At 41.0% G+C, this 23,468-nt stretch overlaps 1 protein-coding gene across 7 annotated transcripts in view; it reads right to left on the bottom strand.

The window, feature by feature from the left end:
- The window catches only part of LNX1 (ligand of numb-protein X 1), a 126,054-nt gene that overhangs the window by 78,289 nt on the left and 24,297 nt on the right, over positions 1-23,468 (bottom strand). For 4 of the 7 annotated variants that reach the window (XM_038398605.2, XM_043513809.1, XM_038398604.2 and 1 more), the window contains exon 2: positions 13,651-14,129. In XM_038398605.2, coding sequence (XP_038254533.1) covers positions 13,651-14,042 — 392 coding nt within the window. In that variant the 5' untranslated portion in view covers positions 14,043-14,129. Of the gene's footprint in view, positions 1-10,709; positions 11,118-13,650; positions 14,130-23,468 lie in introns of those variants that run through there. The other 3 variants (XM_043513811.1, XM_038398612.2, XM_038398609.2) reach the window with 3 other exon arrangements.

Genomic DNA, 23,468 nt, shown 5'->3' with positions numbered 1-23,468 from the left:
ATGAGTTTATGGTATCTTAATGATGCTCCTTCTGTATAGTAGTAGTTTTTAACCTCAAGACATTCCAGCAGGATGTTCCTGAATGTGTTTTATTCTACATTTTGCATCAGTTGTCAAAATAGCCAATGAATCGAACAGTACATTCTAGGCACAGTCGCAGAGCAGGGGGCTGGACTAGATTACCTACTGAGGTCCTTTCCAGCCCTACATTTCTATGAAAAGCAACTTCATTCTATAAAAAGCAAATTCTATGAAAAGCCAAATTCATCCTTGATATAACTCCACCGAGGTGCAGAGATGAATTTGGCTCAGTGATTCAAAAAACTGATTTCATATTCTTTGATCTATCATCTAGAACAAAATGCAGCTACAGGACTCAAATCCTTTTGTGATTAAAATACATGAATCACCATATTACACTTTTTTACTAATATGTAGGCTTGGAAGGATTAGATTTTTATCAGTAAGTGTCAATTTCACCAGACATACACAAACTGTAAACAAAAATATTTCCATTGATAACAATTGAAATGTACAGATAGGTAAAGAAAGAAAAATGCTGTTCGGACACTTATTAGAGTCTGATTTAAGGATATTTACTTTGTATAGTGTCGTGATGTTGGCTGCCTCATAATTTCTCTGAACTGTTAATGTTTAAATTGATAAAAATCTAAAATACTTTAAAATAAACAGCAATATTATCCATCGGAATTATAAAAAAAACCCTGAATTCTGCCAAGCCTAGTGATACAGAATATTTCCACTGTAGTGCTGATTCAGCAGAAGGGACCAAACTATGCCTTCATTTACAAAAGATCATTCCTAATGAACCCCAAACATACTTTCTACTTTATTATCCTAATGTTGCTACTTGTGTTGCTATAAAGTCTCTGCCTCTGTATCTGGTGCTGTTGGTGTCTTTGCACGTACAATCAGCCTGTAGCTCAAGGGGAACAGTTTGGATAGTCAGTCACACGTCAAGATGCTGAAAATCACTTCTAAGCCCTGAAACATAGAACTACTCACGGAGAAGGTCACTAAACACAACCAGCTGCTTTGCAGCACTACAAGCTTAGAGGCAGATCCTACAAAAAGGTCATGTGTGTGTGTGTGTGTTGGACACCCAACAAGTCCATCCCTCCCCACTCTGTTTCACTACTGTAAGAGGGACATACCCATAGGGGACCATAAATATTTATTTAGTACGATTTACCTTATATTCAGCACATAAATATGGGATACAGAATGTTGATCTCTGATATTGCAGGATAGCAGAATTCAGCCCGATTCATCAGAGAAAGATCTCAAGATTAAAATTTCATCTTTGTCATGCTGCCCAGGTCAGTGATAAACTGGGTTAATTGTAGTAAAGCGAGACTGCACAAGTTAGGTCTGCCTATGTACCATACCAATGCATATTAGTGAAAGGAAGACTAGGGTAATGAACAGGGCCAGTTTTAGGGCTTGGCAAGTTGGGCCACTCAGCTTTTTCTTTTTTTTTCTGGGCAGTCCTCATTATGAATCAGTTTCTTTTGCTTGGCAATACCCAGCCTGCACCTTCTCCCCTTCATTTCCTGCCCCATTTCAATGCTCGATCTTTTTCTCTATTCCCCCCACATCATTTCCAGAGCAGGTCACCTGTTGGGAACTAGCTTCTGATAGGCAGAACCTAGGTTTCGTTTATGCACAGGTTATATAAGAGGGGTCTGCAATGCAGCCTTTTCAGGCAATTTACACAAAAATCCAACATAATTGAGGCATAACTAATTCATGAAAAGAGAGCTTTGTGCCAACTGCAATTATGGCATTACCTTTTCAGCTTTGTGTGGTTTAACTTTAGCAACTAGTGCAGGTTTTACTTTTGGCTACAGAAATATTTACCCTAATTGATGTTGTCTGGGTGGGGGCTTCTCAGGGGTTAAGAGCCAATTAGTGCACCTTGACTGATAGATTGCCTCCTGACCTGGATGGGGTGAGGCTGAGGGCGAGTTAGGTAAGGATCATTAGGTATCTGGAACTTATAAGGAAGCTAAGGATATGAGTCAGCAGTGTGCCCTTGTTGCCAAGAAGGCCAATGGCATTTTGGGATGTATAAGTAGGGGCATAGCGAGCAGATCGAGGGACGTGATCGTTCCCCTCTATTCGACACTGGTGAGGCCTCATCTGGAGTACTGTGTCCAGTTTTGGGCCCCACACTACAGGAAGGATGTGGATAAATTGGAAAGAGTACAACGAAGGGCAACGAAAATGATTAGGGGTCTAGAGCACATGACTTATGAGGAGAGGCTGAGGGAGCTGGGATTGTTTAGTCTGCAGAAGAGAAGAATGAGGGGGGATTTGATAGCTGCTTTCAACTACCTGAAAGGGGGTTTCAAAGAGGATGGCTCTAGACTGTTCTCAATGGTAGCAGATGACAGAACGAGGAGTAATGGTCTCAAGTTGCAATGGGGGAGGTTTAGATTGGATATTAGGAAAAACTTTTTCACTAAGAGGGTGGTGAAACACTGGAATGCGTTACCTAGGGAGGTGGTAGAATCTCCTTCCTTAGAGGTTTTTAAGGTCAGGCTTGACAAAGCCCTAGCTGGGATGATTTAACTGGGACTTGGTCCTGCTTTGAGCAGGGGGTTGGACTAGATGACCTTCTGGGGTCCCTTCCAACCCTGATATTCTATGATTCTATGATTCTATGATTCTATGATTCTAAGGGAACTCAGTAGTGGGGAGACTGGACTCTCCTGGGAAGAGAAACCCAGAGAGCAGCTCAACCCAAGGGGGCGAGTTCAGCAGAGAAAGAAGAAACTGGGAGGAACTAGGGGGAAGGTGGAGGCTGAGAACCAAAGGGAGGTTGTATTAAGCACAAGTTTTAGCGAATCTGCACAAGAGGGCTTGGGATAGGAAGCAGCCCAGGGAACAGAAGCACACCTGAAGCAGTAGACCTAGCTGTTTAATACAGGGTCCTTGGACTGGAACCCAGAGTAGAGAATGGGCCAGGGTTCCTCTACCAGCCCTGGGGAAGAGATGTGCAGACCCAATGTAAGGAATATTGAGCCCAGGGTGGGGCTGAAGACTTATCCCAAAGGTCAGGCCACGGAATCTGCCAATCGCTGGGGGGGCGAGGGGGGAGAGCTGAAGGCTCTTTTATGTTGGGATATTTTGTGGATTTTCATACTGGATCTTTATGTGACTCGGCCAGAGGGCAGAGACCCGGAAGACCTGGTGAAAGGCAGCCTTCAGGAGGCACCAGAGACAAGGGGCCTTTGCAGCATCAACCCTGACACAAGGGGGTGCTACAGGTGCTGAGTATACTACTTTATATACTAGTATACTACATAGCCTAACATCAGCCTTTCCTGAAACTGTCAGAGAAAACGTACACAGCATCATCGCAGATCAGATTCTGCCTCCAGATGGCAGTCTTCAGCTACCAATGAGGTAAAAGGGAGTTTCACACAGGCACCAGATGGTAGAATCTGGTTTGATCATTTTATTCTAAACTATTCCAGATACAACAGCCTGCCTCCTATGCAAAATTCCCTGATAGAGATCTACAGGAATCTATAAAAGATAAGTGTTGTTGTCCTTAGTGAAACCTCACTGAAGTTAACAGCAATATACTCTAGAAATAAATGTAGCCCAATATATTGTTTTTTTAAAAATGGCCCTTACCTGTGTTACTAACAATATTTAGCCATTATATAGCGCTCTATATTTTCAAAGCATTGTACAGTCACACGTTTAAAAGGACATAGAGGGGTATGGATGCAGAAAGTGGCACCAACAATATGAGCCAGTGTTGGACTGTCATGGGAGGGCCTGACGAGCAGCCATATGACTGGGTGGCATCACACCATCCACCAACGGAGGGCACTCCCTTTCTGGTAGGAGGACTGCCATTGGTCAGTCACTGGGATTGGCTTGCTGCTGCCTATAAAAGGCAGTGTCAAGTGGAAACCGCTCCTTTCTCCTCTACCTCCTACCCTGCAGCATTGTCTGTAACAATGTGTCCTGGAGAGTTAGTGGTGCAGCACTGTTGACCCCAAATGTTCAAAAATCATGAGTTACCCCTGTGCCTCCACCCATGACATTAGCTTAAAAATAATTTAAAAAATAAATAAATAAGGGTTCTTTTCATTTTCCTTATGCTTTTTGAGTGGTATTCTGAGGTCACATTCTCAGATTTTTTCCTGCAAACATGAAGAATAGAAATTTACTTTTAAAATTTTCTTTTAAAAAAGAAAAAAAAAAAGGAGAGATTCTCCCATAATCAATTTAGTCCAGGAGCTGGGGCTTTAAGTAAAGCATCAAATATCTCTAAAGCTGGCAACAGAGAGTTTGGGGTCTGCTCACTCAACCCCACAAATGTTATATCTTTACTCTTGATAAGGCAACTATACAACAAGACATGTTGTTGGAAGCTGGATCCACTGTCTGCCTTTCTGAGGACTTTCTCAGGTGCCTGGAACTCAGGTGTCTAAGCCAGGTACAATTTTGGAGAGCACTGCTTGCATCCTAAATGGCAGTTTTCTCACAGCACCGTGGTATGATTGTTATGATTTCCCACTGATGCAGCATGGATGGCTCTGCCCACCTGTTTGGGCCTTGCATAGGTTAGATGTTTAGCAGTATTAGTACCATTGCATGGGGAAGGGGAGGAGGCAATCATAGAACTGCACGGCTGCAGCAGTTGTGACTCATTGCTCTGATATGTTAATCTTTTTAAATCCAATTAAATAAAGTTACAGCATTTTTGAACAATTTGGACCAGATTTTGGAACATTTATTTGGGCTGGTGAGCATTTTATTCATGCAGGTAGCACCAGTGGTTTCAATGGGCCTCCCTGTGTGAATAAATGCTTACCAATATGTGTGAGGGTTGCACAGTCTGGCCTCTTCTTTGTACTTTTGCATCTGCCCTGTTGGTCTCCACTCTCAGCAGCGAGAGCTGCTGATGAGAGGAAAGGAGCAAGTCCAAGAAAAAAGAAAAGCAAATGAAGAGTGGCATTGATAGAGATGGAAGGGTAAGTCACAAGGGAGGAGCGGGTAAATCAAGTTAAAGAGACAGAACAGATACTAAGCAGAGACCAGGACTGGAAAGACACACCGCGGTGAATGAAAGGGAGAGTCAGAGTAGGGCCAGACACCAGGTAGGGGTCATCACCCTCAAGCTGGGGGAAGTGACAACAACAGCTGCTGGAAACTGTAAGAGATCCCAGGAGTTTGGTGGAAGAATAACTAATGGGAAGGTGTGCTGCTCTAGTGAAGGGGTTGGGGAGAAATAAAAAGGGAGGCTGAAAATTTCCAGCCCCTATTACTCATCCATCCTGCAGTTGCTGCTCATACTAAGTAGAGGGCTTAGAGCCAGAAGATAATATCCAGATCAGGGGAGGCCCAAAGAAGATAGAGACAGGAAGTCTACAGAACCAAACAGACTGGAGAGATTTTTTACCAAAGACACCATTGGCACCTGCTTTCCAGCACAGCCCCTTTTGCAAGGCTGTAGAGTACATCTGAAGCTAACAAACACAGTCCAAAAATTAGCTATTTCCTCTTTGTTGCTCCTCAGTTTTGTTTTTCTTGTGATCCATCCAATTCTAGTACACTGGAAATAGGACTATTTTAATTTGTTTTGGGCTACTAATTCAATGTAAAGGTTCTCATGGTTTCTGCTCAAGAATGATATTTTCTTTTGAACCTGGGTCTGCATCACATTTCTGTTCCTTAAAAAACTAGAAATCTTAATTCTGGGACAAATTTTCCTCCACCAGGCCATTTGTGTGTCCACAGTCAGTAGCATACACAATTTTTTGATGCACTAGCACTCAAGTGCGAATGGGATTTGTGTTTATAAATTCTGTCATAGGTGACAGTGAATGCAATATGTACTGCACTACAGGCTTACTCCTGTGCATCTTAGCTCCATCCTGTAAAGCACATGTGTGCTTATATTTAAGCATGTGAATAGTCCCAACGCAACGGGTACTCACGTTCTTAAAGTTAAGCATGGTTAAGTGCTGTGCTGAATTGGAGCCAGAACTAAGAACTTGCATCCTGTAGATCTAAGCCCCAAAGCACCAATCCTACAAATACTTACACTGAAAATGTACAATGCAGAAATTAACCAGTGCAATAGTTAGGCCTTGAGCCTGCAAACCTTTAGGATCAGAATTAAGTTCATTCATGGTGGGGCTACTCATAGGTGCAAAGTTGCTCACATGTGTAAAGTTTTGTAGGATCAGAGCCAATCCATTGCATTGGCAAGTTGTGCATGCACAAATACAGTACCTTTTTTGAAAACGTGGGCCTTTGGGCTTATTTGCCTTGAAACCAATCCTTTAAATTGTGAAATGATTTTTAACCATCATCTCTCATTTTGTAAAAAAGTCCTCCTTCTCCTAGTAGCTTAATCCAAACTATGCTTATGATACATGAAACGTATCCAAGGAAACTAGAAGACAGCTGTGTTTGTTTTTTAATTTGATGAAAGAAACTTTTGGAGGACTAATTTTAATGGAGAACCCATAAAGCTCACAGCGTTGTTTTAAATGTTAAGAGAATAGTTATCCTAAAAAAATGAAATGGGAAACCCAATTCAGTTAATTTGGTGAGGTTATTCTTGACTTTCTAATGCAAATGCAAAAAGGAATGCAAATTAATTTTCAGCACTACACAAGACACAGGTAAAAAAACATGACTTCAGCTATAAAACAATAGATTTAAAAAATATTTGGGTTCAAATTAAATGGCGCTCTGAAGCTGGTCAATTAATGGCATTGGCTAAAACCAGATGCTGTATAAACTTTACCACACAGTACTCAATCCTGACAACTGTTATTCTAGTCTTGGATCTCTGCTGAACACATAGACTACCAAACCAGCCAAACTAGATGGTCAAGTTAGGCTAAAACCAACAAACTAATTCTTTGCATGGCTAAAAACAGTTCCTCAGAGATAAAAGTAGAGTAATTCCCACCAATTGGACCAGCATCCTTCCCCTTGTCCCCTTTTATTTCGAGCAGGTTTAGTTAGGGCCAGATTTTTTGATGCCTTTACATTGACTCCACAAGTAGTTCATGCCTTTTACTTAAGGAATGCTCTTGTAAAATGGCTTCACGTTAATACACTATTTACATCGATGTCCACATGTTTTGTTTCCAAATTACTAAGAAATCCATCCTCACTCAGAAGAACTTCTTGGACCCATTTATTTTTAAACAGTGCTACTATGTTTTATCCAAGTGCAAAAACATTATCCATTGGAGTTGCTTTGCCAGGAAGCAGAGGAGGGGGAGTGGATCCTCAAAACAATGCAGCTGGCCTGGATCTCCTATGGCTCCCCCAGCATGGAAGTCAGGAGTTGTGTGGGCTTGTGTGTCTGAACACCTTACCCACACTGCTGGGATGAACAAGATCCCCTCCTCTGAACAACAGAAAGGAGACTTGGCATGGGAAACTTCCAAGGGCTTCTCTGCAGGATGAAGCAATCTGGTTTAATAATAAATCCCAATAATATTAAACATCTGTCAAATATTCCAGAAGAAAATGAGAGCAATATGTGTTATGTGTCCTAAGGGGATGGGACATCCTCCCTGGGGAAGTGATTTCAGTGGTGGTGACTTCAACGGGAGATTGACATTTGCTCACTGAGATTACCTGTAACTACCAAATATTATTTTTTCCTAATTTGAACAAACTGCAAAAAAGTAGAGAGCTAAAAATGACAACATCCTGCACTCTACCCCAGGGAAATCCCAGAGAGGATGCTTCTCCTGGGCTTCAGAGACAAACCCCCTCCCCCCAACACATGCACCCCTGCAACACATGCACCATTATCTTCCCACCTACATGGTCCCAGATGAAGGGCCCCAAGCCCCTTTGATACTCCTCTCACCAATATCCCCTCCCTCAACTATCCCAAAAAGGAGAAGTCTGAGGCTCCTCCGCTCTGTGCTCTACAATAGCCTTCTCCCCATCTTTGCTTCTCCTATACTCTGTTGAAAGAGGAGAGCCAATACCTCTCCATAGCTCAAGAACATGTCTCTCTAGAGGCCAGAAGGGACTCAGGGCTATATCATGATCTCCACGCCCAAAAGATCAGCCATTCTGCTGTTGTGTAGAACAAAACCTGGCATTTCTACCTTCAATGCCCCTTTCCTGGCTTTCTTGCAGCTTAGTACCTAGTAAATTATGGTAGTAAAAGGTGATATAGAAAATAAGAGACAGGAAGGAAGAGGGAGTCTCCTGACTGCTTCAATCTCTAGCTCTTGTCCAATGTGGACCTTCACAAGACCTTCATCTAGCCTCACACCAATACCAACTCATGCTTAGAGTGCACCAATTTCCTCCCTTGGCAGCCACTCCTGTCCTGTCCTGCCCCCTCAGATGATGCCTTTTTGGTGCATGCCAATAAAGTGAGTTCTGACCAAGTTCAATACTTACATTGGGCTGCAGCCAAAAGAGTAGGTGGTGGTAAATAATATTTCCATTATTGCAATCTAATTTCCAGTGACACCCACAAGTTGATCTGTTGCACGCAGTGATGGACTAACTTTCTGTGGCCTGTGTCAGGGATTAAAAATGTTGCCTGCCCCCAGCCTAGCCCACTAAAGGGCAGGGGGTTAAGAACTTGCCTACACAGCTCAAGATTGTCTGTAGTACTGATACTGAATTTGTCAAACAGACAAATCTTTAAGAATACAGAAACACACACGGGACAATGTGTCCAAGAAACCCGAAAAGCAACCAGCAGGCTTAAAAAATTCATGCAATCTGATTAAACAGGACTGAAAACAGCATATCTCTCTTTCAACTACTGATGTTACAGTGGACCTCAAATCCAACCCATATGTTAACAGAATATGTCATTGACTGTGCAGTATCCATCAGTAGCCAACACAGAAAAACAAAGAGGAAAAATTACAGCAGCCAGTCTAAAACTAGCACAAACTGTCCAATGTCCTTTTGAATTATGTCAAAGAGAGAAGATACCAACTAATGATCCTGTATGTTAAAGAAATAGTCTCCAATCACACAATCCATACCCTATCCTCAGTGATTTAAACTACTCTTTTGTGGCTGGGTTGTGTTTCAGTCCAATTGCTAGGGGAACAGATGCGCATCTCCCATTACTCATAACTGGAGATGCACGTCCAATTCCAGAGCCACTGGCAACGAATGTGTGTCTCTACAAGAGCAGCTAAATAGGGTGACTAACATTTTTGTGGGCTGGAAGGTTAATGTAAATTGGAGATGAATAACTACTGTATATAGCAGCCCTTTATCCCTGTAAAGCCAACGAATCAGAATTCCCCAAGAAAAAGCAACAGGGAGAGAGAGAGAGAGCGTGTGTGTGTGTGTGTGTGTGTGTACGTGTGTGTGTGTGTGTGTGTACACACAAGCTCTGATTAATCTCATCAGTTTGCTTTCCTGGAAACTGCATGCCCCAGATGCCATTGTTTCCATTATAAATGTTCATCTGCTCTGGTTTCTGCTTGATTTTCTATAGCTTGCTTTACTTAAGTGATTTATTTTTTTAATGAACATTCTTAGCACAACCCTGATTTTAATTTAGCATTTTGGCTATGATCTTCTAAGCCACATTTTTTTTAATATTTAAAAAAGACTGTATGGCACATAGAAATCCTGAGTAGCACCATAAAGAATTATTGAATTATTAATAGCTGTCATGCACATCAAACAAGAATTTCAAAAAGGGGACTTTTTGTTATCTCAAATGCTAGGAGTTTGGTATGAGAGCAGAGACAATACAACCACAAACACACCCTGTGGATTAAAATTGTTTTTATCAATTCCCCTTCAAAGGGTACTTGCCTCATAATTCCTGAGCAAAAGTAAGCCACTTCATTCATTCATCTCAAGCAACATGTTGAAATTAATAAAACCTATTTAACTTCAGACCATATTTGCTAATATTCTTATAATGCATTGCTATATTTAACTGCATGTAAACAACACCTATTACTATTGCATCTAAGCATTAATTAAACTAGCATCATTTATTGACCATGCATGAAGTGACAGAATATTTATTGTAAGCTTTGGCAAAGTCAGTTATGTTTTTAATGCACTGGATGATGTAAATGTGGATCATTACATTTAAAATAGGCAATATTAAAGAGAAAATAACATTCTGCTATAGGCAAAACACACAAACATGGGGGATTTCTTTCCTCTCATAAGTGAACTATGTATGGGAAAGTGTTCTCAGCGATGGGGTGTTTTACCAAAGGTGTGCAGATTTACACAGAGAACACATGTGCACACACGCACACACACAGAGTGATTTACAAAAGGATGTGTATCTGTGATCCCATGCTCTACTCCCATCTTCTGTTTGAGTCTATTTATGGACAGAAAAGGAGACACAAAGGGGCAAGAAACCCAACAATCAAAAACACCAGCCCAGAAAAACAAAGTTGACAAGGAGACAGAAAGCCTGCTTCGCTCAACTTGTCTCAGCTGCATCCATATTTCAAAAAGTGGAAAGCGCTAGAGAAGTATCGCTATTATTAGTCCTTCCAATCAGATGCAGGCTGTGTTTGGCATTGTTTTAAGCATATTGTTTTGGCAAGATGCTTTGTAGTTCACACATGCACACACACAGGTATTGCATCCCGAGAATTTTCCCATTAAAAAGACAATACATAGACACACACAGAGACCACAACAACAGCACGACTGTGAGTACTCACAGCTCTGAGTACAGGAAGTGCAGATTGCCCACATTGTCTATGTAGTTTGCAGGACTTAGCCAAGGTAGGACCAGTAACAGAAGAGCCTTCATTTTCAGGGTAGGGCTGGCACTGCTGCTATGTTTCCTCCTTCCCACTTTTTCTCTGCCTGCTGATGGGACACAGAACTTCAAGCTTGTCAGCCAAACCCTTTCTAAACGAGCCTTTCCATTTCAACGCAATTGGTAGCACATTATGAATCAAATTTAAATCCCTTAAACGAAGCTATGCTGAAAAATCATTGACCTGTAAGAGGATTACTTGATCTGATTCTCAGATGGGTAGATGTGAGGGGTTTAGGGACAGCCCAGCCTGGTTGGCGAGATAGTGACTTATGCTGCAGAGCAGACTGATGCACAGGAAAGAGACCTGCCTCCTGCAGTATTCAGAGTGGTTCTTCAGAAGCAGCTGGTACATTTACATCACTGGCCAGAAGCAGATGGGTTATGAGCTAAACTGCATCAGAGAAGGGTGTAATAGTCTCAACATGGCAAATGAACCTCCCTCCCCGCCGCAGCTCCAAAGCAAGCAATGTAGGATGACCACACCTTTTTAAAAGTCAAATACCACAAAGAAGCTTAACTGACTGAACTAGAATCAATAACCAATCTAAATCCTCAATATTCAGCTAGATGTTTTTGTGCAAAGGTAATTTAAATATGAACCCAGGACATGTCTTCTCTGTCTTTTTAAAATACAAATAACTAATTTTAAATGAGAATGTTCTTAATGCATGTTTGTGCCGATTCCAGTCATAAGCAATTAAAGTTCTCTTATTAAGCACCAGCATAAATATGCAGGAAACTCACCTTGTCCTATCAATGATCTCATCTGTGTTAAAATGAAAGCTCCCTCCTTCTCTCCGAGAAAAAGAACAAGCCAGAGACTGATTCATGAAAGAATGTGGCAATAGCTGGCTACACTGATGACTCTAATAGAATCCACTTTGATTTATTCACTGAGAACAACAGTCACATTTAGCGGAGACTTCAGCCTGGGTTTGAATTTCTCCCTCCACAAGGATCAGACTACTTTATTAGCAGAATCATACACCTTTCCCCCCCGTATTGATTTGCCAGTGCTAAACAGAATACTGTCATTTCAATCTGCGTTGTGCCTAGACGAGACAGATTCCTAGTTTGAAGCACACGCAGCCCTTCTCGTCTCCTGTACTATTATGAACTGTAGTTCAGACTGCAAGTGGGGTTTCTGCACCTCACTGGGCTACAGTAAAGTAGTCACAAGCAACAAAGAGTGGTTGTGATAATTACCAAATGGTTGTACCTGAACAATTAATACGCTTCCGGATATCTACAAATATAGGGTTTGAAAGTCCCATAGGTAGGTCATTCTCATGTAGGGGCAAGGAAACAGCCAGCTCGTACTCATGAAGTTTCCTCTTAACTCTTCCTTTGGGGAGGGGTGTGTTTGTGTGGGTTGCCTCATGACCTAATGGAAAGTGCACTGGATTTGTCCCTCAAAAACTGTAGATTACCCAAGTACCATCCACAAAGAGGCTCTGCTCTCTCTGCATTTCCTCCTATCTTTTATCTAGCTCCTGGCTTTATTGTAACTCAGCCCATAGAATCATCCTCAGGAAACAGAGTGGGTTCCACATGCAGAGGGGGAACCAGTTAAATGACTTGTTCAGCATTAAGTTGTACTGGGTTGGCCAACAGGTTTCAGGAGTCAGGAAAAGATAGCACTAGATTGGCCAATACTGTCTCCCCACAGGTCCACTCTCTCCAGATCTGCTGAGCTGGAACCTCGGGGAGCATCTGTGGAAGTTGTCTGCTTGGTCAGGTGGGCAGGAGAAAGGAAGTAGGCACATGCTGTTGAGCCAGTTATTATACAGCCAGAGTACTATGGTTAGTTCACTGCTATCACTATTAATATGCTCATCTGAGGCATGAAAAAAGTATTGGCCAAAGGTTAAAACTTTAAGTGACATTGCTAACCATCCCCTTTGAAAAAAAGCTAAAAACAAGATAGAACACACCACAGCTGATCAAAAAAAAAAAACAATCAGAACCAGGAAATTAAAAAAAGGAGGTGATTAAATCATGAGGTTTAAGATACCATCAGAGTGAGCAATGAAATCTAATTTCAGAAGTACATGTGACCAATATGCAGCCACAAATTATGGTTGCAGAAACACGAAGGAACAAGCACATGCATGTTGGGGGCCCATATTTTAAAATGCCTTTCAGTTTTGACAAAACAAAGTTGGCCAGATCCTTGGGTGGTGTAGAGCAGGATAGCATCATTGAAGGTCACAGGTAAAGGGCTCAAAAGCACCTACATAATTTAGTAACTTAAGTATCATTTTCAAAAGTGACTTAAGTACCTAAGTGCCACTGACTTTCAATGGGATTTAGGCTTCTAAAATGCTTAAGTCATTTCTGAAATTGGGCCTGAAATGCTTTTGAACATTTTAGCTGATATGTTTTCTTCTCAGTTTCATATATAGGTAACTTTTAAAGAAAGAGAAAGCAATTTATACTCCCTTATAGCAACTACAAAATATTCAAGATATCCCTACTCCCAATAACTCAAAGATCATTTTGGATGATTAAATACACACTTTTACTGTATAACTTACCATGGAGATATCCTCCATGATCAACCCCAGGATACTGCCCAAAAGAAATTGATGTATTTGACTTTTTTGGTTGTAGAGAGGAGAATAAGAATATACTCAAATGAATGGGCCAAATTTAGCCCTAACTTAACTCCTTTGAATACAATGAGCTTATATCAGGGCTGAATTTGAGAAATCTGTGTTTAAATTAACTGTCCGTTATAAGCAGAGTGTGCTGGACTCCTTTCAGATTACTGATGCTTTCAGTCCCTTCTCAGACAAACAAATAAGCAAGCAAAAAAGGTTGGGGGTGGGACTTACCCAGTTTGGAAATGCTGTTCAAGGTCACAACGTTGCAAAACCTCTGAGCAGCGTTCTGTGAAAGGGCAGCTAACCATTAACTTATCCAGGAGTTTATTTACTAGTATGTTGGACTTTCTGCAAGACTGTAGAATCAAAATTTTGCGATCCACAGGGCAGAAGTCTTTTTCCACTAGGAAGTTTGTAAGGCAGACTGTGCAGTAGGTGTGACCACAAGGAGTGTCCAGTGGCTGGATCAAAGCTTGCAGGCAGATGTGGCATATTAGATCATCATCCACTTCTTCTGTGTAGCTGTACAGGTGGTTCTCTTCTGGTAAATGTGGTTGGCCACAGGTGATACATAAGGGTTGAGGGCTCTCCTCCGCTTCTTCTGACAAATCTTTTTGACTCATGATAAGATCTGATGTGATGCAAAACAGAGCAAATAAAAACTGCTCTCTATTTGGAAGAATATCAGCAAGTTCTGCGAGACAGCAAACCTGTAGGAAAAAGCCAAAGAATTACATTTTGGGGTGGCTGTTTTTAAACATCATTTATGATTTATCTGGATGTGCTGTGCCTTGTAAGAAAATGCTTTAGTGATTTTTACAGAAAGAATGCACCATTAGGGCAGGAAAATAAGAAAATGAGTTAACCCTATAACTGAAGTTTTTTTCTTGCTGTCCTTTACCATCCCCTCTCTGAAAAAGGTATTCCGGCGGGGGTGGGGGGGGGGTAAATAGGGAGAAGAGGGGAGAAGGTTGCAAGAACTTAAGGCTTAAAAACATTAAAAAAAACCCACCATAAAATCAGAGTCTGAGAACTTTAACTTCTCCATGATCCCTGAGTTTAAAGCAGGCAAGTCAGCTGATTATTTTTTCCCTACAGTAAAACTTGACAGTGACAAAGCAGCCCCATATGAAGGCAGAGCAGCGTGACACTGCATGTAGAAATATCATTAAGAATAATGGTTACCTCCCCTGCCACCAGTCCAACACGGAATGGGAAGCCACTTGTAAACTAGATGTAAAGGAAAATAGTTATGTTCTGAATTAGCACTACACTCATCCATATCATATGCTGCACTTTTCTGCATTAATAAACTTTTATGACCCTTCTTCTAAACATTGCCTCGGCTGTAGAAGAAAAGAACAATAGGCATAAAACATATCTTTCATACAACTAGTAAGCAAGACTATCTCCTTATAGAGATATGAAGGATGGATCTTTGGGGTAGAAAATATTGGTAGGGATTAATTATGATCCGCCTTCACTGGATTTACGGTGTGTACTTCCACGGTCTTCAAAAGAATTTCTTCTGATCTACACCAGCATGAGATGAGAATAGGTCCTTTATATTTTTATTTAATAGCTATTAGTCTCAATCCAGTTTCTAGTGAAAACGTGTCATCACCAAATCTGGACACCCTATTGACAGTCCCAGAGACAACAAAAAGAAAAGGAGTACTTGTGGCACCTTAGAGACTAACAAATTTATTAGAGCATAAGCTTTCGTGAGCTACAGCTCACTTCATCGGATGCATTTCCAGAGACAACAGAGATTGAATGTGAAGAATTAACTACCCTCCAACCCCTAAAGATGAAGCCATAGTTGTCTTAGGCACATTACTAGAGTGGTTTGCGGAAGGGCTGCATACTGCTACCCACACCTGTTCTGTAAATAAACCAGATGATTTCAGTCTTCAGGGCTGCCAGTCCAGCCCCTTTCACAAACTATACATTTACTTTTACAAAAATGCAAAACATATATTGGTCCAAAGGGAAGTATAACACTATATACTACAGAGAAATAAATGTATAAATATGTTACAGCCAAGCATCATTGGGGTCTTGTTTATTATCCAAAATCAACAAACATGAAACTCAATCTTTTACTTCTCCAATTATATGAAGATTTTACAGATATTCGCTCTCTACACAAGAGTACATTTTGCCTACCATAAATGCTGCACTAGCTAGCTGCAGCAGGACTGATTAAAAATGAAAACACAAAATTAAAAGTTGCATTTATGTTTTTTCTTAAACTCCTCTATCCCACCATCAATCATCCCTCCAAAAGAGTCAACGCTGTTTTGGGTTCCATATTTTGAGGTATCATATCACAAAGCACGGAGGTAACAGCCTAAGACTTCGGTGAGACTTCCCATGGCCTACTGCATATAGGCCCAAATTCAGATCAACCCTTGGGCATGCTCTTAAGTCCCACTGAAATCAATGCACTTAAGTGCTGTGCTGAATAGGGGCCTTAATTCTGAACACTGAATTACCAAAAAGATTAGATATATTTGTAGGAATTTAGGCGCTGGAGGGATTGACTATGAGGAAAGATTTAAAGAACTGAATACATGATGTTTACCTAAGCAACATCCAAGGGTCAAGGGAGTGTGGAGAGGAAAATTTTCAAACTTGGGTGCCTAAAGTTTGGCACGCAAATTCATATTCAGGCCCCTTAATAAATTGGCTCTATTTTCAGAAATGCTGACTGTCTCAGTTTCAGGATAACTGTATCTGTATGTTCTACCACCCTGTGGTCCACCTCAGGTCTCCAGCTATCACCTGTCTCTGGGCAGGGACCCTTGTCCCATTCTCTTGTGACTGGGAGTTTTAAGGCTCCCTGCCTTACACTATGACTTTCCCAGCACTCTTATTTGAAAGGCACACAGCAAGTTAAGTGTTAGAGCAAGGAACAGTATTCAGCACTCCAGACTCCCAATTTAATACTCTAATCCCCAGAACATGCTCCCTTTCTCTTCCATGCAAAAGGGTTGTCCAGTTCATATTAGATTCAGCTGGAAATGGTATTATATTTCTAAGTGACTGAGATTATTTTCACATGACAACAGAGAAAGAGAGATATTGCTTCCCTAAGGCCACATCCTGGTGTAGTAAGAAAGATCAACAAAACCCACTGCAAACAAGTCTAGTTGACACAGCCTTCTAAAGTGGCAAGGTGTTAAGATACACTGGCAGACTCTTGTGGTAGAGACAGTAGGCACTGGTATGCCATGGAAATTACACGGCCTATGTCAAATATAGGGGAAATGCTAATGGCTGTATTTCTTTAGCATATCCTTTGTAAGCAGATTCAGTACACAGTATTGTGCTGACTGGAATGACTTGATCTCTGGCTATATTAGACAATGGTATGGGTACTATGGAAATAGTTAAAACAAAGAGAGAAAGTGAGACAAAATCTGTCCTAATTTACACCCCACACATCCCTAGATTCCACTGGGCCCATCAAATGTATTTCCCAAGGTTATGTAGTACACTTTTCCTTCATCTGGTTTACAATTATTAATAAGTGTATGGCTATTATACCTGAATGTCAAAAGTACTTGCTACTGTGCAAAAAATCAGAACACTAAGTTAAACTCGTATGGCTTAACAGTGATCACCCTATATACACAAGCAGGCCTGTTAAATCACTGGGTCTGCTCATGCGATAAAACAATCACAATCACAATCACAAACAATTATATTATCACTTATTTTTTATTTCAGGTATAGAAAATATTTGTTTAAAATACTCCAGGAAAGGGAGGAATTAGTCTGTGATATTTACAATAATTTGCATTTATAGTACTGTGTGGTCAACCTCCATAATTTACTTCATGTCTTTTTTACTGGCATGTTGTTAAGCTAGTGTCACTGATTTTCTCTTTAAATATGTGTGAAAATTAACCAAAAAGTTTAAAAAAAAAATATTTGAAATTACTCTGAAACAATGACTCAAATATTGGGTGATTTTTTCACTAATTGCAATGAATAAACAATACATGACTAAGAAGCACTGTATATATTGATGGTGCTTCACAACCATGCTAAAAGACAGCAGGCTTCGTTCTGATCTCATTTGTGAGATTATAATCAGGCCCAAGATTTCTTCCTCAAGGACTTTATAGATCTTCCATCACTGAAGATAATGAGGATGCAATCCTGGCCCCATTGAAGTTAATAGGGAAACTCCTGTTCACTTCAATGGGGCTAGAATTCCCCCCCTGGGAATTTTGCCATTGTCTTCAACATGGGAGTAGGCCTTGGCCCCTAATGGCCTGATTATATAAACCTTATTCCCATAACTAGTTAATGGGACTAGTTGCATGAGAGTGTGTTTGCGGGACTAAGCTTGTAGAGGGCACATCTATATTCCAGCTGGGAGAGAGCCATCTAGCCTAAGTAGACAGATTTGCGCTAGCAGAACTCGAGCTAGCACGCTAAATATAGCTGTGTAGAAGTTGCAGCTCAGGCTCTCAAACCCACCTGATCCCCATTAGCTCTTTTGTCATTGATTGTCCTTTAGTATGTCTGTACAGCGCCTAGCACAACTGAGCCCCAACTTTGCTGAGATAAATAATAAATAACAGAGAAAAATAATATGTAAATAAACAGGAATAACATATCAGACACACTGAGATGATACTCAGGGAAATGATATAGACAGCAGATGAAGATAGGAAGTATCATCCAGGAGATTAATGTTGGAAAGCTTTGCAGAAGAAGGTTTTTTTTTCTTATTCTGTTTTTAAAGCTTTATACAACTTTATACCACATTAATATTTAAAGTTGAAAGAGCCATGGTAACTGAGAATGGTTCTAAAATGCTGAATGAAAACATCAGCTTGCTGATGTTAGTCATTGCAGATAGTCTTAATACTGAGCTGGTTTTTTAGATTGCACTGAAATGGAAATTTCCTTTATTTTTTGTAGGGTATTTTGTATGTTTGTTCTATTAAAAGAAGGAGTAAAGGGGGTAATAATTGCTAGTCGAGTTTGTAAATTCTATAATTCAGATTCAGTTGGTTTCATGACTCCTGAACCCAGCTGCCCTTGACTAAACAAGTATAACCAACACTAGGGGAATGTGGATCTTTGTCCCTACCTAGTGGCTGGTCCCCAGAAGAGGCTGCAAGTTTGTTACAGCTGCCAGCTAATGCAGAGTTACTCATTTAGCTAAAATTGTAGTGACTCATGCATTTTGCACTGTAATTCCAGGGTTCAAACCTCACTGTCAGTCCAAAGAGGGTCAGTTAATAAAGTACACAGGAAAACATACCCCATAACTGTTATTTTGCAACTTATGTATAAAAACACTACAACTAAGAATTTTACCCTTAGTGGACATCTGGTTGAATAGCAGAATAACTGTCTGGCACTAGTTAAATTGATTCTAATATTGCTCTAATTAAACAACATTTATTATGAAACTAAGCAGTTTCCTGTGAGTGGCCATCCTAATTCAGCATTTCACAGTACCATATCCTGTAATGTTCCTTTGCATTTAAACACCACCTTTCATATTGACATACTTTGCATATTCAGCCACCCAACCTCAGTAACTCAGGTGTGGATGGAAGCAGCCAACTGGCATTTGGGATGCTATACAACCATGGTAGAAAAACATCGTACATTGACCCCTGCTCTTACAATATGCACCACACACTCTAATATCCACAAGGAGCAGAGGAGTGCTTTCATTTTTAAGGTCTTGATTGGAAAATTCACATAGTAAATTGCATAGAATTCAATTTATCCACCTACAGGCTGAGGGGCTGAGTCAACCCTCCCTAGATCTGACCCTTTGCTCCCAGGGCAACAAAATATTTCAACCCTGAGGTTCAGACCAATAAAATATTCTTTCATTCAGATCTTTAAAGCACAATTCCTACTATGCATACTAGGGCAGGTCAGCAAAATTCCAAGAAATTTTTGTTGTCAGTTTTGCCCATTCATCAAAATCAAAACATTTAGTAGAGATTTTTCAATTTTGACAAAGTTCTGATGTGACCCTGGCAGGAATCCAATAAAACCCTGACTGCCGGGATCTATCAGAAACCTGCCTGGTTTTCTGGCAACTTGCCTGCCAGGCTCCTTGGCTCTCTGCCTGTTGGATTGCCTCAAAGTTAGGGATCCCAGGGCTTCCAGGGGCCGTGGCTCAAGGGCAATCAACCAGGCAGAGCCAGAGCTCCATTCCTTTTCTTGGAGAATTTTAAAATTTTGGGTTTTGTTCCACATCGGGAATCAAACATGAATATCAGTAAACATGGATCTCCAGAGTGCCCCTAGTGATTGAAGCCACTTTAGGCTGAGCAAAAAAACCCTAATAGCACAGTACTGCAAGTTAATATCTGCAAGTTTTTAAGCTTTAGATCAAGCTATGAAACCTGACAAAATCCATACTGTGCCTGCAAGTAACTCAAATAGCACTGAACCAATTTCCTTGAAACATGGCTTATTTTGTGGATCTCATTGAAATGTACAAAATAAAAACAAAGTTGGAGAAATTGGTTTGTTGAGGTTTGTACACAAAATTTCTGATCAGAACATACAGAAACATTCTCTTTCTCATGCGAGCACACACCCTTCTCAAAATGCCTGAACTAATTTTACTGACATTTTCACAAATACAAAATTAAAGCTCTGAGACCCTGGATGGAAAATTTCAGCCCCAAAATAAATTATTTAAGAATATTAGGAGCAACTGAACAAGATATGTGGGGTGAAGGAGGGGAAAAGGAGGAAAGGGGGGGATACAGAACGAAGAGAAATACAATAAATAAAAGTTACAGTTCATCTTTTACTATGCTGTTACTCATACTATGATGAATATAAATATAAATGGACTTACCTTGACAATATGTAGTACTTCTGATGAGACTTAGTTTTGTTACTTGTACAGTTCAAATGGTCAATAATTTGAAAATATTCCACCACTGGTATAAGAAATAATTCAAAGTTCCTATTTCTTATACAGTTCAATAAAATCAATGTTTGACAGACAGTTCCATGAGTAAACCACAAGCTACGATTACAAGTACAAGGACGAGTTGTGGCAAAATCAACTGACAGAGGCTAACTGCTTCATAAATGCATGTTCTATCTATACAGAGGAAGTCCATCATATGGTTCAAGCCAGATCACGTGAGCAATCATGATTAGCTCCTGAACTGCTTCCTAAACATGTGCTCCACCTAATTGCATAATAAATGCCATCAACATTCATGCACTAAATTGCACCGTATAATGGTATTAATAATTATGTAATATAAATTGCGTTACTCTGTAGTTTGGTTGATAGCCCTAAAATACTTTTACCAAACAGGTAACCTCTTTAGTAACATGACCATATTTAAAGCCATCTGATCAAATGATGATTTTCTTTACTTGGTAGACTTGCTGTTTTGACAGTATCACTTGATGCCCTTACCCAACGCCCACTGATTTGGACCCATGGTTACTTTGGCGTGACAGAATACAGATGGCTACAAACCCCCTGCATACCCTGTGTGGTAACAAGAACCCATCCTGTATTTTAGCAGCTATAGAATAGCTTGGAATAAACTGCATTTGTTTTATACCTCTGGATTTCTCACGTGCACTCAACTCAATAATCTAACTCCATTGGGAGTGCTTTATTACATCATTTTTATACCCAGGACATCAACTCTAAAAGGAAATTTTATTTCCTTCCCCTTCCCCCATCTATGGCAGCCTGAAACAGGTAAATGCCCATATTTCCCAGGGAGTTACCCATCAGGGCAGAATGTTTTCCCCAGACACTACCCTAGTTTCCAGCTGACCAGGGATCAGGAAGGAAATCTGCCTGTCTCTATATTCCAAAGTCCTGTTCCCTATCCTCCTTTAAAGAAACATTCTGGCCCTTGTCTGCACACTGGGGAGCAGATCCTCAAGCTACTCCTCAACTCTTTTCATCTAGCTGCAAAGAGAAGCTCTACTGTTCTCCCTAGCTCTGTCGTCCCAAATAGGGAAATGGGCAATAGGTGCAGTCTCCTGGGGTGCTCCAGAGCTGGAGCACCCACGGAAAAAAATTAGCGGGTGCTTAGCACTCACTGGCAGCCAGCTCCTCCCTCACCTTCAGCACTTCCCATCCGCTGGTGGGCCCCACCAATCAACTGCGCCCCCTCCTTTAGCGCCTCCTGGCTGCTGCGATCAGTTGTTCCTCAGCATGCAGGAGGTGCTGGGAGGGAGGGGAAGGAGCGGGGATGGGGCTCGCTTGGGGGAGGGGGCCCAAAAGAGGTGGGGAGGAGGTGAGGGCTTGGGAGAAAGGGTGGAGTGGGGGTCGGGCTGGGGAGCGGAGCGGGGGTTGAGCACTCTCCAGCAAAGGAAAAAGTTGATGCCTATGAAATGGGCCCACAGGAAACTCCCAGGCTGCCTTCAGTGGCTAAATAGGGGGGAAAGTAAGAGCCTGGGTTGGGGAGTGAAGTGAAAAAGGCAGATGGCCAGGCAGCTAGGAGAGGACAGGAAAAGTTTGGGTAGAATGGTGTTGGAAGGAGTTACCAGCAGGTTCTAAACCCCATTTTGATTTATAAAACTTTCTGCTTTTTCTAATTAAAATATTTTTGCATCCCATGGCCTTCACTGCAGAGGATGTGAGGGAGATTCCCACACCTGAGCCATTCTTTTTAGGTGACAAATCTGAGGAACTGTCCGAGATTGAGGTGTCATTAGAGGAGGTTTTGGAACAAATTGATAAATTTAACAGTAATAAGTAACCAGGACCAGATGGTATTCACCCAAGAGCTCTGAAGGAACTCAGAAATAAAACTGCAGAACTTCTAACTATGGTATGTAACCTATTGCTTAAATCACCTCTGTAATAGATGACTGGAGGATAGCTAATGTAATGATGATTTTTTTAAAAAGGGTAGAGAGGCAATTACAGGCCAGTAAGCCAAACTTCAGAACCAGGCAAACTGACTGAAACAATAGCAAAGAAAAGAATTATCAGACACACAGATGAACACAATATATTGGGGAAGAGGCTTTTGTAAAGGGAAATCATGCCTCACCAAATTATAGGCATTTTTTGAGGGGGTCAACAAACATGGACAAGGATGATCCAGGGGATATAATGTACTTGGACTTTCAGAAAGCCTTTGATCAGGATAGTATTCTGTTCCCAATTCAAATACAGGGAATGGCTCTCCTGCATATTGCAGTTAGCTGCTTAACACTACAAGGGGTTAGTATTGAATAAGGAGAGAATGATTTTACTCATGCAACTCAACTCAAGGTGGAGACAAGTTTTCAGAGGTTAGGGTGAGGGCTGATTGGTTGAATTCATTAGCAGGCAGCTGGTTTTATAGGTGATTGTTTCTGCTTGATAGCATTCCTGAAAGGAAATAATTTATGGGGAAGTGAAGCTAAAAATAATTGCATTTAGCTACATCTAACATAAAGGTAGTTATTTTTAGTGATGGGCAAACTTATTTAGATATGGTACGAACACTAGTCAGCTTTCATCCATTCTTTAAACCTCAACTGAAATTTGTGAGATTCTGAAATGTTTGGAAAAAGAAAAGGAGTACTTGTGGCACCTTAGAGACTAACAAATTTATTAGAGCATAAGCTTTCGTGAGCTACAGCTCAGTGAGTACTCCTTTTCTTTTTGCGAATACAGACTAACACGGCTGCTACTCTGAAACCTGTGAAATGTTTGGGTAGAAGTTCTGCACTTCTTATTTCCGGCTGGAGGAAATCAAAATTTCCCGAGAGATAACCCCATGTCGCAGTCTCCAGAGAGACATCAGGGATGTCAGGTCATTCCCCCAATCCTATCCATTTTCCTTCCCCACAAGACAGGCTCTCCTCCTCCCAACAGGTCCAAGTGCTCAGATACCACAGTGAGGAGTGCAGTAAACATGCCTTGATAGAGTTCTCCTCTCTACATTAACCATTTCCTGTGAGTGTGGCAGAGAAAGGCCAGGTGGTTTTCTGCTTAAACCTCTTGTTACTTCAAGGAGGAACTGGCCTGTCTATTTCCCAACCCCACACCTGGATTTTCAGAGGAGGCTCAC

This window comes from Dermochelys coriacea, chromosome 4, assembly GCF_009764565.3.
Source record: "Dermochelys coriacea isolate rDerCor1 chromosome 4, rDerCor1.pri.v4, whole genome shotgun sequence".
Classification (NCBI taxonomy): domain Eukaryota; kingdom Metazoa; phylum Chordata; order Testudines; family Dermochelyidae; genus Dermochelys; species Dermochelys coriacea.
Note: the sequence above shows the minus strand (reverse complement) of the source record. Positions and strands in the feature narration are given on the sequence as shown.